The sequence below is a fragment of the Corvus cornix genome, chromosome 8 (genome assembly GCF_000738735.6).
Source record: "Corvus cornix cornix isolate S_Up_H32 chromosome 8, ASM73873v5, whole genome shotgun sequence".
Lineage (NCBI taxonomy): Eukaryota > Metazoa > Chordata > Aves > Passeriformes > Corvidae > Corvus > Corvus cornix.
In genome coordinates, this window is record NC_046338.1 from 30,746,335 (window position 1) to 30,763,327 (window position 16,993).

At 46.4% G+C, this 16,993-nt stretch overlaps 1 protein-coding gene across 15 annotated transcripts in view; it reads left to right on the forward strand.

The window, feature by feature from the left end:
• The window catches only part of RASAL2 (RAS protein activator like 2), a 163,765-nt gene that overhangs the window by 122,369 nt on the left and 24,403 nt on the right, over window positions 1-16,993 (forward strand). For 14 of the 15 annotated variants that reach the window (XM_039555801.1, XM_039555802.1, XM_039555803.1 and 11 more), the window contains 4 exons: window positions 3,664-3,773; window positions 12,513-12,666; window positions 14,224-14,322; window positions 15,111-15,665. In XM_039555801.1, the coding sequence (XP_039411735.1) occupies window positions 3,664-3,773; window positions 12,513-12,666; window positions 14,224-14,322; window positions 15,111-15,665 (918 nt within the window). Of the gene's footprint in view, window positions 1-3,663; window positions 3,774-6,647; window positions 6,785-12,512; window positions 12,667-14,223; window positions 14,323-15,110; window positions 15,666-16,993 lie in introns of those variants that run through there. The other variant, XM_019290052.3, reaches the window with a different exon arrangement.

A 16,993-nucleotide genomic window follows, 5' to 3' on the forward strand; every position in this document is an offset into this window, starting at 1 on the left:
GCCTCCAAGGTGTAACTAGGGTTGTTTTCACCTGCTTTTCTCCTGTGTGGTTGAGAGTCTTTTTAAAGGGAGTCACTGCTAATATTTTAATGCTGAGTGTTACTGGGCTCACAAGCAAACTTTACCTCCTCGCTAGTTAAATTGGCCTTTTGCTGTTGTTCTGCAAGAAATAGTAAACTTCACCATTTTGCTGCTCATTCCTGGAATATCCTACTAGTTTGATCTTTCCATTTTTACAACCTGGTGTTCTCACCCTGCTTCTTTGCCTCCTGTAGCTTTACAGCATTACTGGCACAGGACAGTGTTTTCACTTGGCTATGACACTATTTTTTTCCTTGATAGCTGCTTGTGAACAGCTTAAGAAATAAAATGCCTCATGTCCTCACCACGCACAGTAGCAGGGAGGCAGTTCTGCTGTCGTCCACAGTCGCTTGAGGGTTATCTTTGTACCCATCCAGTCCTTCCCCTCAGAGAGGATGAGTCTCGTCGCTCTGTAAATGAAGTTACCCACCTGGCGTTATTAATAATGCATTGGTGCTCCTCACCAAGAATTACAGATGTTCAGGAGGCTTTGCAAGGCTCAGATGCAGTGTGTTTGTCCCCAGAAAGAACTGATGTAGGTAACAGCACGGTGTGTAAGATGGACCCTTTTTGTTGCCCATTTTACCCTAATACCATTGCACGTTATCGACGGCTGATTTGTGCTATGGTTGCACACTTTCCTTCGTTCATGGCTGAATTAACCTTTCCCTTCCAAAGCAGCCAGGACAGTCATTATTTATTATGCATGGGCTGCTCTCCCCGGAGTGGAGCTTCGTCATGTCCAGAGGGAGCAGCAGTCCAGGAGTTGAGTAGCTCGTACTTGGGCTGCCTTTGAATTTGTCAGACAGTTCCTGTGCTGCTCTGCTCAGGTTAAGGACAAACAGCCAGCTGGCATCTTTGGCACAAAGTGAGCATTTCCTAAAGCCAAAACTGCCCTCCACGACCACCACCCCTGGGGTGGAAATACTTGGGGGTGAGAGTTTCTGTGCTTTCCCCATGCAGCTCTGAGAGGAAGTTCCAACAGCCTGCTGAATTATCCCTTCTCCTGTGGAGATTGCTTCTTGGCAGAGCAGGAGAGTCGAGTAGCTTAACTTCCAAATGAGATGAATAGAATTCTCAGTGGGATTGAATTATTTTTAGATGTTGTATGATTGGGATTCCTTAGGCCAGTGTTTGATGCTTTTTGGATGAGATGACAAACCTGCCCTGACCTATTCCTGACTGCATGTGTGGTTGTGGACCATCACTCTCTCCCCATCTCTCTCTTTTCCTTCCCTGTTCCCCCAAACCTGTGGTTCTGAGGGCAGCTTGTACCGAGCTCTGTCTCGTTAAGTGTGAATCTCAAATCTGTCTCTTTTCAAATGTCATCCTGGCTGGTTTATCCTACCAAATATTTTGTACTTTTTTGATTAAGAACATAGTCTCATCAATTCAGGTAGTTTGGGTAATAATTTACATCTTTTGTCTGAGGGTGTTTGTTCAAGCAGTAAAATTCCCACTGTTTTGAAAGAAGCTCCACGATGATTCTTAAAGCTCAGACACTCCTTTACCTTTAGGTATCAGAACCAAACAAGGGTCTGTTCTGTGCTGAAATAAGTATTTAAGAGAAATACCTAGACAGTAAGAAAAGCAGTAAAAGTGGTTTTGTCTTTTTAATGGTGCAAGCTGTTTCATAAACATTGGCAGGGATTTTTTGTCTATAAGAGCAAAAGGAAACAAACCTTTCAGTTAGGTGGTATTGTTGCAGATAGAAGTTTATTTTTCATCACTGCATCTTTTTTTATATCTGCATTTGGTATTTAAAAGCATTTCCTTTGGCAAATGGAAGTCGAGAAACTCTGCTCAGTTCTGGCACGTGTGAATTTCTCATGCTGCTCCCAGGTTGTCCATCTGTAATCACTGGCCCTGCATGAACTGCCAGCACAGAGCAAATATTGCAAATTCTTTCAAGTCTTTTGAGGATGACCAATAAGCCCACCCTTTGTTTGAATAGTTTTTGCTTTTAAATATGTTCCTACCCAATTTTTTTGTTTGTTTGTATAGTCAACTCTGGATGGCCTTATTCAACCCCACATAGAGCATTTGTTCCATTGGGGTATAGATTATGTTCAATTAAACCAAGAACATGTTCCATGTTAAAGCGGTGCCAATGTAAAATTGTACATGCACACAAAAATGAATACTCATGGCCCTTCTCTGAGTGGGATTTGGAATTATTCAATATCAATATTTCTGGACCCCTGCTGAATTGGGTCAGCTTTGTCTTATTTACCCTTAAGGGGAAAAAGCTGTGTTATTTCTTGTTTGCAATTTGAGTAGACTGAGAGGTACTGAACTGAAGCCAGGGCCCACCAGATCTGAATCCCTGTGGCTGGGTTTGTTACCTTTTATGCTGAGAGGTCAGAATACAGGAAAGTGCCTTTGAAAGTGCTGTACATCCTCTGCTTGAATTCCAGCAATGGCCCCAAGAGAAGCCCAGGAGCATCTATTGATTACAGGGCTTTTTCAAAGGCACTTTTTCAATACCAGAGCCAAGAAAAGTGCAGCATCATGGGCAGAGTGTGAGTGGCACACACAGCTGAGAACCCTTCTTCCCTTTGGACAGTACCTTTTCTCCCAGCACATAGGATACGTTTGTGGGGTTTGGTTTTTGTGGGTTTTTTTTCCCTGCAGTATTTAGTTATCAGGCCCTTTCTTTTCCACTTTATCAGAAGAATGTAGCAGCTTTCACCCCTGAGGAGCCTGCTGGCTGGCAAGCCTCAGAAACTGAAGGGCAGTCTTAAATGCAGCACTGCCTTCAGATGCAGAAAGCAGATTCCCCTTCCTTTGTTCCCTCTGTCTCCAGAGGTTTTCAATACTTGGCTAGACCAAGTCAGAACTAGGCTGACCTAGTGCTGGCAGCACACCCCCATGGAGCAGGAGATGATCCCAGAAGCTCCCTCCAACTAACGTGCCCCTTTGGGCTGCGATCACTGGGTGAACAATTGTAGTTTGTAGACAGATTCTTCAAAGATTTATTTTATTTTTAGACCCTAAGTAGATTTTTGAATTGAGCTTTGCTTCTTACCAAGACTATAACTGATATCTGAAGCCACTGGTGTGTGAAATGCTTTGAAATTGTCCATTCTGGCTCACGAGAGCACTGAACTGACGAATTATTTTAACATTTAACGTGCTATATCTAAATTAAAAAGGAAAACGTAGCTGCAATTGTGGGCTCAATAGAAGCTCATAATATAAAACATCTGTACTCTTAAGCTCGCCAAGAAATAAAAACATGGTACGTAGAGGGGAAGTAAGAACAAATACTGATATTGATGATTACTCCTCATTAAATGGTAATTGTGGGGTTTGGGTCTCCTGTGTAATAGTTGGAATCCACTGAAGTGCCCCCATAATGTGAGTGGTGCTAATTACTGCAATTGGAAGCTCTCACCTCCTGGAACTATCACTGACAATCCAGCCCTGCCTTTCTTCCTGCTCAGAGGAATCCCAGTTGGGCCCGTCCTGTGACCGGCATCAGCGGGAATCACCTCTGTGTTTGGACTCGGGGACAGTGCACTGAGCCATTCAGTACTGGCATCAGTTTCCCTGTTTCACTTCTGCAACTTCTTGTTTCAGGGCTTCTTCAGCAAGCGCCTGAAAGGATCCATCAAAAGGACAAAGAGTCAATCCAAACTGGACAGGAATATCAGTTTCCGTCTGCCCTCTCCCAACAGCTCCGAGGACAGGTAAGGGGCGGTGCGGCCTCAGAACTGACACACAGCACGCGAGTGCCCTCACAGAAGGAGAGCCAGCAAGGGGATTTATTGTCCAGCTGGCAGGCTGGGGGGCTGGGGGGCTGCCTCTGGCACGTTAGAGGTTTAGTGTGCAATGTACTGCTGATACAGGGTGGAAAACTGCTGCTCTTCACAGCTGTCGAAAAGCTCAGGTTAAGCAGATGGACTCCTAAACCTTCTTCTGCATCTGTTTCAAATGAGCTGCAGACTTCCAATTTCATGATACAAAACCCTGGGATTGATCAGCTGGAGAGAAATTGGCCTTGCTACATGCAGTGCTTGCCTGCAGGCCAGTGCTGTGGTGAGAAAAGGAGTTGTGTTGGTGCGAGCAGGGCGGTTCTGCCAGCCCTGGCACAGCCCAGAGATGTGCAGTGCAATTCAGGCACACCCAGCACCCTTGCAGTGTCGGTGTTTTAGTTATTGCAGAGTTGCTACAAGGAACAGATGATCTGTTTTTCAGAAAACTGGAAAACTCAGTAATTTCTCACCATCTTAGTGCTCCATTTGGTGTATCTTTGCTTGTTTAGCTTTCAGCTGGAGATCCAGGCTGTGAATGGATTGCATATGAGGCAAGCAAAGGCTCTTACACACAGTGTTTCCTAACTATTTGCAAAGGCTCTTGATTGTTTTTGTTAAACATGTTCTGTGTTACATTCCACGGTAGCCCCGCAGGGGAACCAGATAGAGTGAGAAATGAGTTGGCCTGTACTCGAGGCCACGGCAGGCTTCTGTGATTTGACGTTGCTCAGTGCATTTTCCCTTCTCCTTTAGCCGAGCTGAATTCATTAGTTGTATCTGTCATGCTGTGCTGCTTCAATCAACGGGGCTGCCTTCTCCATCTGAAAGGCAGAGCAGAAAATCACAGAGATAGCAAGGCTGTGGATGCTGGAGGTCTGTTAACGTCAGGAGTTACAGAAAAGCCTGCTGCTTACCAGATGTGACTAACCATCTAGATGGCCTTGCTCCTGTAGTCCGCCCGGTCTGCTTTGATGCAAGTTTTCCTATAAATCTCTATTTTCAGGGTGCTGCAATGTGGCTATAAAAGCAACTCAGTGAGCATAAGCATCTTGAATAATGCCACCATGTCATCAAGTACATCAAGTGTTATTTTTACCGTTGTTTGAAACCAGCTTTGCTTGAATTTTTGTAATGCAAAAATCTCTTTGCCATAAATAATCTGGTTGTCTTTCCTGAGCTTGGTACTCATGCTGGATACTTGCTTTTGTAGTGTCAGGGAAGCACTGTTGTTCTGGGAAAGCTAATAAATGTAGCTATAATTAATTCCTACATCTTTGGGTTAAGACATGATGTTACACACAGCAAAGCTGCCTTCTCTTTTAAAGCAGAGCCCCTTCTACTCCCTGCCCATGTGGGCACGCATTTTCAACTAGGCTCAAATGAAATGTGAATTTTCTCTGATGGCCTGAAAGCATTAAAGCATAAAATCCAGGTACTTGATCACATGGTGGCATTATTGAACATGGAGCTGACTCTGATTCCATGAGAAGGAATTGCCACTCTCTCACCTTCTGTTCTCCCCACATTCTATATGAGCCTCGGATCTGTAGCAGTGAGAACTTTCCTGTCCTGCCCTGGTGAGTCAGCCCTTTCCCATTTCAAGCAGGTGGTTCTAGGTGATGTCATGGTGTAACAGGTTTTCAGGGCCAGGTCGACTGATAGCATCTCCCTTTTCTTGCTCTGACAAACACAAGGGTCCTGCCTTCAAAGAAAGTATTATACAGCTTTATAAATTAAAACCCTGCAAGGATTAAAATGAAATAGAGGCTGCTGTCATACTGCCTGTTCATGCTTTTGGGGTGTTTGGGACTTTCTTAAAAAGTGGGGATGTTTATAGATAGATACCTTTAAAATTCTGGAGTAAGGAAGATTGGTTATTGTGGTGCACAGCAAGGCTTGGGATACTGTAACACTGCATGCCATGCTGAATGGTGACAGAGGAGGGATGCTGTCTGTTCAGAGTTGATTTAAAACAGAAAGGAGCCAGGGGTGCTGTAGGGAGCAGTGATGGAGATGAGTTGCAGATTTTTCTGTAATCAGATTTTCTGTTCCAGCAGAAAGCAATTGGCCAACATACCTTTTCTGGGTTTTAACTTTATTTCAGTGTGTCTGGGTTAGTGGGTGGGGAGAGAAGAGAGTTCTGGTGCCCCTCTAGAAACACGGATCAGCATCCAGGTGTCCTGTAGAAATCCACAACCTCTCCGCCTGTAATTCACATCCCTCCTGTGACTCAGGCTCAGGTTGTTTGCCGGGGGCTTTTTGTCCTTGAACACGTGTATGTTGTCTTTACAAGAGACTGATGTGGGAGGACTCAGACTGTGCTTGTTTGTGAGCCACGGCAGGTGGGAGGGAGGCTCTTCAATGTGTGGCCAGTGCAGCATCTCACCGGGTTGCCAACAGCTCTCACCATGAGGCGACCTGGCACCGTGTCACTGTAGCATCTTTCACAGCTTTTCCAGCCTGTTTCCTCCTGCATCCTTTGAGCTTTTCAACTCACACATTCATCTTTAATGTTTTCTCAGCGTCCATAATATATAAAACATGTTAAAAAGCATGAGAAGAAAGGAAAATTTCGTTGGAAAGGAGAGACCAAATTAACACTTCCAGTTTGTGGCCAGGAATTTGAGAGCATTTCCAAGGGACCAGCAGTTTTGGTTACAGAGAGGGAGCGAAGATGATTGCGACTGGCTGCATATGGTCTCGGTGCCTGCAGCAAAGCTCTGCAGACAGCTGGGAGGGCTTTGCCCTGCTGGGATTTACGGCCACGTGGGAATCGTCCTGCTTTGCTAGAAGTCATTCCGTGGCTTTGTGAGGTAGCGGGGCGCGGGATCCGCTGCGCTGGGCTCGGGATGGGCTCCGGCGGGGCGGGGGACGCAGGCAGCCATGGCTCTGGGCTTCATGGTCAAACGGTACCGCTCCTCCAGCCACAGCTTCTTCTACTTTCGGTGAGTTGCCGCTCCCTCCTCGCCTCTTTGCAGTGAGAAAATAGCACAGGTCGTGTAAATAATAGAAGCAAAACTTGCCATGGTTTTCAGGTGCCTTCTCATTTAACGCCGCTTTTCAAAAAAGGGTGGGGGATTTTCACCCTGATTTAGCTGTCAGGATAGAAATCTGTGTTACACAATGCGTTATTAAGGCTTGACTCACTCCCAGCTTGCATTCATTCAGCATATCTGTTGCTATCAGCACACTGGAGTGTGGGGAAAGAGGAGGAGTGGTTTGTTTCTGGAGGGATGCCTCACTCCTGATTTGGTGAACGTGTTTCTTTCAGCCAGTTTTTTTTCCAATCCTCGTGCAGTTGTTTGGTTTTTCACTGGAAACTGAACAGGACCCCAGTGTTTGTCACAAACCTTCCCCTTAGTGCTGGGCTGCTCTCTCCCACCTGCAAGCTCACTTGACCCCTTTATAAATACGTATTTCTTAATGGCTGATGCTTCTCTGCAAAGCCCAGGCTCCTCCACGTAGCATTCACCTTGAGCTTAGCAGGGAAATGAAACTGAATCAATTAAGTATTTCTGGTCCATCAAAACAAACCAATTAGAAACGTTAATAGCAGAGACCAGGTGACAGAGGAGAGAGGAGAACTGTCCTGCTGTGAAATTCAGCAGCCTGCTTGGCTGCCCCCTGAGAGGTGTCTGCTAGACAAGCCGTGATCCACAGGGAAAGCGGGCAGGCAGGGAAGGGGTTTGCAAATCCAGGATTCAAACTATGAGGCTTTGGGTAGGACCTTGCCAGAAAAGACCAGAATCTCAGTAGAAGACTAGAACGATACACTCGGAACAACCCAGCCTTGAATCGCACCCGAGTGTAACCTGCAGATAAATAAGTTACCCTAAGTTTCTGATTTAAAAAAACCAAAAATTAATAGTGAAACTGGTTAGACTTGTAGAATTGTTGACCAAGTAATAGGATGTTCAGATAATTGGCAGTTGGAAAATGCAGTGGGGTGTGGTTCCTACCAAATGAGCGTTTGGACGGGGAAACCTGGTGCTGCAGCAGGGGCAGAGCGCAGGTGAATTGCAGGTGATGCTGGAGACGGTGGGGTCCCGTTCCTCAGGGCTGGGAGCTGGGATAGCAGCAGAAAGTTCACTGCATTGCAGTCCAGGCTCTCTCCTGTGACTTTGCAGAGCGGCTAATCTCGAATTCGACTTTCTGCTCTCAGGGAGTGTCTCTCAGCACTTGGGGATTGCTGGAATTATTTGAAGCGTGTGGACGAACAGCTTCGTGGAAGGACAGCTGGAGACTTGGCTGCAGCTGGGTGCTTGGGCTGCGTTCTTTCCTTTCACACCAGTTTGGTAAAGGAAAGTTCATTGTTAAACTTTTTGTTTGTTTGTTTAAATCTTTTGGATTATTGATGTCCACAGGCTTGTTTTACAAGTAATATAGTGCTCTCCCTGGTAGGCTCGGTAATTGGAAGCCTTTTGTACCATGTAGGTTGGCTTTTAAATAGGTCAAAATCAGCAGGAGAGCTTCATAACCAGAGCAATTAGGATTTTAACCCTTTATTCTACGTGCCTTATAGACAGTAGACTATAACAGAACTTTGCTAATAGGCTGCTGTGTGCCATGGGCAGCCAGTGAAAGCCAGAGGTTTCCAGCTGCTGGCTTACAACTGTCACGGAAAATTACTGAATTATGGTGTGCAAGGAGAGAGGGTCAGCTTGGGGCTGGGCCAGCAAGATGGGGTGGTTGGAGAGCTCTTTTTCAGTGGCAGTCGCATGCTGCTGCCAGGTCAGGGGTTTAGGGCATTGTCTGGGCTCTGATTTAGAAGGAAATAATGCAGCTCTGAAGACCAGTACTCCAAAACGTGTGAAAAGAGGTGAGAAGTTTAAAATGTTCCCTAACATGCTCCTCCTCCATCTGTTTTTCCTATGGGAAAGAAATTACGGAGAATGTGTAGGAATTATTTGGTGCTTTGGTAACTGTTTGCTCTGAACTCCCATGTAGTTCTCTGTTGTCAACAGGCGTAGACAGCAAAAGCAGCAGGAGAAAAAGTTGATCATGGGAGGTTAGTTGTAATTTAAAATGGGATTCGTGTTGTTCATGGAGCTGTTTAGCAGAAACAGATTTGTACAAACAACCCTTCCCCCACTTTTTGCATGTGTGATCTTCCTGTTTACGGTAATCTGCTTCCCTGGGATTACCTCTCTCCTGACAGAGTCTGAGCAATACTCATTTTACCAGTAGCTTCCTACCTAATACAGGAAGGACCCTGTTAATCCAGCTCCTTTGCTGGACACTGGGACATGAATCAGTGGCATCTCTGCCAAAAGGAAGCCAGCAGGCAATTTTCTTTCCTTGTTACAGATTCAGCACATCAGATGAGGCTTTAAAGCAGCAGAGAAGTATTATTTCTGTATAATTATTGCCTGTATTGGTTGGGATGCTGCTGATACAGGCACAAGCCAATGATTTGCTTTGCAGATCTATCAATAGATGAGATCTATGCTGTGGTGCTCACAAATGCATGTACTTGTGTGTGTAAATGCATGTGGTTGCATCTAACAGCAGCTTTAGGATGTTGCTCTGATGTTTATGGAAGTTAAAGTGCCAATTCTAAGCCACTTAATCGGTTTTATTGAGCTGTTTTAAATATGGTAACTTCAAGGGATTGCTAGAACAGGCAGACATTTGTCTGCCACAGGACCCTGAGTCAACAAAACTACCAGTTCTCCATCTGCTCTGCAACGAACCCAAATGCTCACAGCTCCCTAGTTAGAAGAGCAATGGAGCAGAAGAGATGCTCCTAAGAGGTGTGACTTGCAAGATGGGATGCGCAGGCTTGGAGTACAGCTGCTGTGTGTACCTGCCTTCGCCCCTGCCCTGTTCCCAGAGGGTGTTTGGAGGCTTCCTTGGAAAATTCCTTGCTCTCTCATGTTGCCTTTAATGTTTAAATCTCATCAGACTCGTAGGGAAGGACAAGGAGGAACTTCTCTGTCTGGAAAGGTCACCTTAGCCACGCCTGCGGAGCGGCCTCCCCTCAGCTGCTGCCTCTGCCGGCTGGCGGCCCTCCCTGATCTCCTTCGGGGATGCTGTGCCCTGGCACCGCGGAGCGTGCGGGAGCCCCTCGGGCACCGCGGGCCGTGGGAGCGCGGCTGCTGAGGAGGGAGCTCTCCTCACCACGGTTGGGGCTGCTCTTCCGGCCCCCGCCTATCTGCCTGGCGTGGTGCTCCTCTGAAATCCGGAACCTGAGGCTTGAGGAAGAGCTCCTCTTGGATTTGTTTGTGCCTTTCTTCCTCTCCGGGCAGGATTTATTGTCTGAGATGTAGGCCAGAGCAGGAAGTTTGGAGGGAAGGGCTGTGGCACATGGCACTGCTGTGGTCTGGGGATGCACTGCGAGTGGCTGTACAGTTGTTTCGTGTAGGTCTGCTTGCCTTCTCTTGCTCCAAGCGCAGCCTCCGCCAAGCTGGAACTTGCAAAATGTCCCTTTTTTGTTGTTTTTTCTCCTTTCTTCAGTAATTATTCCTCTTTCCCTCCTCTTCCCCTTCTTTGTGCTCACTCCATGCTTTCAGCCACAGACCGGGAGCTGGCTGCAGGCTCTCAGTACTTTGTGAGGACGGGAATTGCTCAGAGTTTGAGGCAGGGACAGAAGCCAAGTGACCTCAGCAGTGCTTTCTTGAGAGGAGAAATTAGAGAGGCTTTTGCAGAGATGACATTAAAGTGGTGTATTGTGGTGTGTTTATTTTAGACTTGCCCTACCTTAACTGCAGCGAGTGCTCAATTATACATGGCTGAGGTTTGGGTTTGCGTTGGTTCAGCTGCTGCTGGAACCTGTTAGAACAAAGCACAGCACAGCCAACTCTCCTACTGGGGCTGCTGCTTTGCATCTGAAACCACTGTCTTTGGAATATTCCCCCATCAAAGGGTTTTGCTGCCTGCACTTAGGTCATTCAATATATTAAATGGGAACAAAGTCCTCCCTTACTGTTTAATAAATCTTATTGTGTGTGAATCTGCTCCAGCACCTTCAGTGTTTCATTCCGTACAAAAGAGCAGCTGGGTGAACTCTGCTTGTTGCACTGCCTGTATCCTTTGTGGTACCCAAGGTTTTGTTAAGCAGCCTTAGGTAAGATGCCTTTTCCAAGTGTTTGGGGTTTTTTGCCTCTGAGTTCCCCTATAGAATTGCTCACAGGTGGGAGGAATTTCATTTTGCTAAGGATGAAGAACGTGAGGAACTTTTTCTTTTTGTCTATGTGAGGGAAGTATACAAAACCTAGTTATTTTTCAAAATTAGGGAAGCTGTTAGAGGTAGCTGTGCTTTTCTTTCCTCTAGAAATAACGTTTTTTAGCATTTTCCATTCGATACTGGGAGCCTTGACACTGGGAATTGACTAAAAGAGGAAATGCTGTGAGGACGAACACAGGAGCACTGTGTTTCTCCGAGTGATGTGTAGAGAGCTGATGCCTCTCTACTTCCACATCCGTTCCTTGTGCCCAGTCCCACTTGCTGGGTGGGCAGGCCACATTTATGGACTCACCTTCAGGGCTCATTGAACATAGGGACTTCAATATCTTAACAAAATCTAGACCTGCCAGGTCAACAGCTCCTTCTCTGCTGAGCTGGGACTCTGTGCTCTTGCTCCCTGTTGGTCAAGTGTGAAGGATTTGACTGAATTCCTGCCCCAGGAGAAATAAGTTGTGTCTGCACACGATGTTTACCTCGAGATGCAACTTGTGCCTCAAGTGTTAGATGATTGTTGCAGAAGCCTCTATGGTAGGTGTCAGTTTGGAGGCAGAAGGAGCAGAGGTGAAGCCACGTCACCTCTAAATTGGGCACATTTTGCAGCGCTGTTTGACAGCAGAGCTCCCCACTATGCACAAATGTTGCATTAAATCATATTGGGAGAGTACAGAAAGGGTTAAAGCACGTTTGATAATGTCACTGTTGGTTGCCAAAAGCTGTGGCACGCTGGAGGGAGGGAAATGTCTTTGAGAAGTGTTCAAGAACTGGTGGGGACAAAGAGAAAACTGCCTTGATACAAGGTGCTGTGAATTTGGGAGATTTCAGCTCTGGTGGAGCTCAGGCATTTACAGGACAATCAGCTGGAAAGGAGAAGCAGTGTGTGCTAGTGAGAAGTTAAAAGAGAAAGTAGGTATCCAAAAAACTGGAAATTCAGGCTGGAAGAAGCAGCTGAAAAAGCAAATGCAAAATGACTGATGTGAGCATCGTGAAGTGGGAAGGAATTTGTGTATTTGGCTTTAGTGTAAAGGCTTTGTATGTCAAAAATCACATGTATTGTGAAGGGTCATCTGCTCTAATGAATAATCCTCGTTCTGCATTGGTTACAGATTTAGGGATCCATGTGTTCTTTGCTGCTAATACACAATACCTGTCTACTAATCTAGCTAGTAATGAGCATTTTCAGTATTATATCCAGAGCTACCTATGAGCTTTTTTTAAATTTCAGCAGTTAAGTTCTGAGTTTTTTGCTGTTCTTTCACTGACAACTTGGCAGCTACAATTTCTAGGTCAGTGGGAATGGACTTCCTAGGCTGGATATTCCCTTGGGAGTCTGGGGTTATTGGCCTAATGTTATTTTCATAAGGTTTGCAGACTAATTGTAGAAGTTGTTCTGCATAAGCACCAACAAGCTGCAGCTTTGTCTGGGATCTTGCCAGCTCTTTTGGTAATTGTGAGAAAAAAAGACATTTCCTTTCCTCCTTGTCCTACAGACCACGTGAGCTGCCCAAGCTGAAGGAGTCCCGCTCCCATGAGTCTTTACTGAACCAAGGCAGCACCATAGAGACTCTGGACTTTGCAGCAGAAGAAGCAGTTTTTGTCAAACCACTTCACAACAGCATCCTTGGACGAGACTTCTGCTTTGAGGTAGGGACAGGCTCCAAACTGGCAGCTGCCAGTCCCTCTGAACCCTTGTGGAACGCTGCTCCAGGACTGGGGAACTGGGAAACAGAGCAGCAGCCACGGCCATGCTGAGGTTTGGGTGGGGGCTGTGGAGCCACCATGTGACTTTTAAAGTCCTTGAGGTTAATGGCATCAGTCACTGAGCAGAGAGAAATCTCTCTCAATTACCAGGTCTTCTAATTGAAAAACCTCTTCAGTTTGATAATATCTAAGCATTTGTAGTGGGCGTGCAAATGTGTGGTTGATACATACAACACAGTGGACATGCAATAGTATGTACATTAGCTGTGTGTTCACCCTCTCCAAATTCACCTAAAATTAAATTTTGAAAACGCACTGTAACCGAGAAATGAGACTTCCAGTCAGAGCCCCCTTTCCATTAGCTCAGTGCTCTCCAGTTGCCCAAGGAGAAGCTTCAGTGGCTGTGGACGTGTCCACTGCAGCGTGGAGCAGGATCCAAAGATCCCTTGGCTGTTTCAGCAGAGGCTGCAGGCTGTGGCTCCCAGCCCTGCTCCAGAAACAGGCAGAAACTGTGTATGTAAGCACAGTCCTGCCCCCACAGCTCCAGCAGAGGAGCCGTGTGTGTTTGGATGCAGCTGAGGCCACGTCACCTGTCGTGGCAGGGGCAGGTCACTGTCTTCAGCAGGATTAGTCAGATGTGTCTAAACTTCTGGAACAAAGATCTGTTTACAGCCTGGAAAATTCTGGCAGTAAACCAGCATATCAGGCTCTGTCCCTCGGGATGCATCCAGGAACTGTTCCTGTTTGCTTCAGCCTAGTTCTTCTGCTTGGAAGCACCGTGCAGCTCGCTTAGGCTTGGGGAGTTGGGTGGAAAACACCGGCAGCAACTTAGCTCTGAGGCTGCTGCCTCAAACTGCCTTGTAATTGTGTGCATGAATGAATGGAAAGAGAGAATGGGGCTCGTCAGGCCACGTAAGAGGGGGAGAAACCGAGGTGGTTCCCTGGTGTGGGAAGGCAGAGCTGTCAGGGCTGGAGCAGAGCACATCTCCCTCGGTTTGTTTCGGCTGTTGCTGTCTATATGGACCCCTGGAAATAGCTTGTATTCACTGAAGTCATCATGTCCAGTGTGTTTTGCCTTATGTTAATGCACTGTCAGTTCTGTCTGTCTTTACACTGCTAGTAACCAAATCTGCCCCTGGGCCTTAACGGGGAAAAGGCAAGCTTTAATAGCCACAGATCAATTACCAACTGTTTAAAAAAAGAATAGATTAACTGGCTGATCAAAGCTTTGCTTAAAAGTCTTTAAGAGGAGCCTCTGGTGCTCTTAATTTTATTAATTTAACTTTAGTTTCTCAAGTTTTATATAACCTCAAACTTCTTTTGCTCTCTGCGTTTTGTGGGCCTTTTCTCCTCTCTGCCTTCTAGGCTGCTGTATTTTTACCTGCCTTTTTCTTATTTACTTTGCTACTCGAGCATTGTTTATCTTCCTCGTCGCTTTTTGCAGCCTCTAACATGTCTCCTAGGCTTGCCTGAACTCAGCCTGTCATTTATTCGTTCCAGGTAACCTACTCCAAGGGCAGTAAATGCTTCAGTTGTTCCTCTGCAGCAGAGAGGGACTGGTGGATGGAAAACATACGCAGACTATCGCAGCCGATGAAGGTAATAGAAACTGCGGAAATAAGATTAGTGGGGGAATGGAGGTGGTATGATTGGATTTTAGTCCAGTGTACCAGGGCTTCCCACAGATGCATCCTCAATTAATTTAGTCTGGGGAGCCGTCCACTCATCCGTGTGTCTAAAGCTGCCCTGTGCTGTTGCAGGGAGTGCAGTGGGTCAGGCCTTTAAAGAGCAAATAAACGCCGGCGTGCTTCCAGATCCCTGCCCCAGCGCCGGCTCGGGGTGCTGCAGACTGGATTTCTGAGGCCATGCACCTGGGAAAGATGGGGCATGGCTTCATAAGGGTCATGCTTTAATGTAGGGACACAGATAGGGGTGGGAACCCAAAAAACCCAACATTAAACAAAGCAGGGAATCAAGTTATGGATCAGCTGGAACTATCTGATAAGTCACTCCACAGCTGCCATCCTACCTCCCAGGGACAGGCTAGCAGTGCTCTGGGGTTCCTCACCAGTCTGACAGCTTTGGAGAGACTCTTGTGCAGAGTGTTTGTTTTCTAAAGCATTTCAAATACAGCTTTTGAAGAAGAAAAATATTCTAGTCCCCACTCTTGACATACCAAAGACAGCCCTTTGCCTCTGTTTCAGAAAATGTCCAATTTTCTAATTGGATGATGCTGATTCTCTCTGGATCAGACAATCTCATTCTGAATTCGGACTCTGTCCTTACCTCAGACACAAAAGGCAGCCCTTTGCTGCTGCTTTAGAAGGTGAAATATTCAACTTTTTAGGGTTTTTGAATGAAAGAACTGATCTTTTTCTTCTGCACAGGACAACTGCCATCGAGTTGAAAACGTGCTTCGCCTCTGGATCATAGAGGCCAAGGACCTGACCCCCAAGAAGAAATACTTCTGTGAGCTGTGCCTTGACGACACCCTCTTTGCCCGCACCACCAGCAAAGCAAAAGCAGATAACATTTTCTGGGGGGAGCACTTTGAGTTCTACAGTCTCCCACAAATTCAGAACGTCACAGTTCACATCTACAAGGACGTAGAGAAGAAAAAGAAAAAGGACAAGAACAATTACATCGGCCTGGTCAACATTCCCACGGCCAGCGTGACCGCCCGCCACTTTGTGGAGAAATGGTACCCAGTCAGCACCCCTACAGCCAACAAAGGCAAGTCAGGGGGGCCTTCCATTCGCATCAAATCCCGCTACCAGACCATCACCATCTTGCCCATGGAGCAATACAAAGAATTTGGGGAGTATGTTACCAGCAACTACGCCCTGCTGTGCTCCGTGCTGGAACCTGTGATCAGTGTCAAGAGCAAGGAAGAGATGGCTTCTGCCTTGGTGCACATTCTTCAGAGCACTGGGAGAGCCAAGGTAAGCACAGGTGGCTCCTGTTGGAGTGACTCTGGCTACTGATAAGTGATTCCTGGTGGAAACTGGGGGGGCTCATGACAGTAAACAGCAGCAGATGCTGTGTCCAAAGTGTAAGCAGGAGGACTCTGTAACTTCATGTTATTCTGAAAATCAGCACCTGTGTTTGAGTGGTCAGGGACCTTCCTTGCATTTCTAAAACCAGGATGTAGGTCAAGAGAGAAGTGAACAAGAGGTTGGTAAACTGGAGAATGGCTTCTGTAAGTAAGTCTGTGACACAGTGAGCAGCGGGTGCCAGCGCTGAGTCGGCGCTGAGTCAGCGGATCAATGCCAGCATCGATCTGGTCAGCGTTTGAACAGCCATTTGGAGGATCTATACCGAGTTAATGGTGATCCCACCTGCCCCAAGGATGCTGTCAGGACTTCTGGGTGCACACTGATTCCTTCAAATGGATTGTGGGAGAGCACCCTGCAGGTCGTGGGAAGTTCTGGGAAGCATTAGCACACACTGATCTAGCTGGCTGCTGCCCACCAGGTGCTGTGGGAGTAGGGCCATGCTGTAGGCAGCTCCTTCCAGTGAAAGCAGCAGCCACCAGACACAAGTCAGAGGGACAGAGATATGGAAGGATGGCTGTAAACAACATCCAAGGCACAGCCTCATCTAACTGTTCCAGAAAAGGTCCTTTTCTGCTTGCATGATCGCATGCCCCTTGAAAATATCTCGGGATGGCTGGTGCTCTGGGACAGTGTGTGTGACAGGAACTCGTTCTTAACAAGTTGTCTGATGGGAGAAGCTGGTAGCTAAAATTTTGTCGAAATCCTGCTGGAAAACAGGCTCTGGGTTGCTGCAGTGCCAGCTGCAACAAGTAGATAAGTTAGTGTTACAGCTGCATTCCTGGTGTGTGAAGTTTTGAACCTCTATTTATGGCTCAGGCTGCCATAAAGCTCCTAAGAGGCAATTTGTTCTCTGCTGATGAGGATGCAGCTGGATGTTCCCAGTTTGCACCAGGTGAAAAGAATTCTCTTGGATTTTGTTGAAAAGAAACAGCACTAATGGCCTGAAAACCAAGAGTACTAAATGTCATTGACTCACATAAAGTTATCACTTCAGGAAATAAATAGTACTGTAGAATTAGACCCTATATCAAGAGGTCATTCTCTGTATCAAGGCTCACTGACAGTTCCTGCTTGGACAATTGAATACAGTTCAAGATAAGCCATATAGATAACCAGCAAGTGGAATGTTAACTTCTTTTTTCCCAAATCCTAAACCACTTTTGGTTTGTGAATTTAATTTATTAAGCCATTCTTCTTATTTAAATATCATCAAA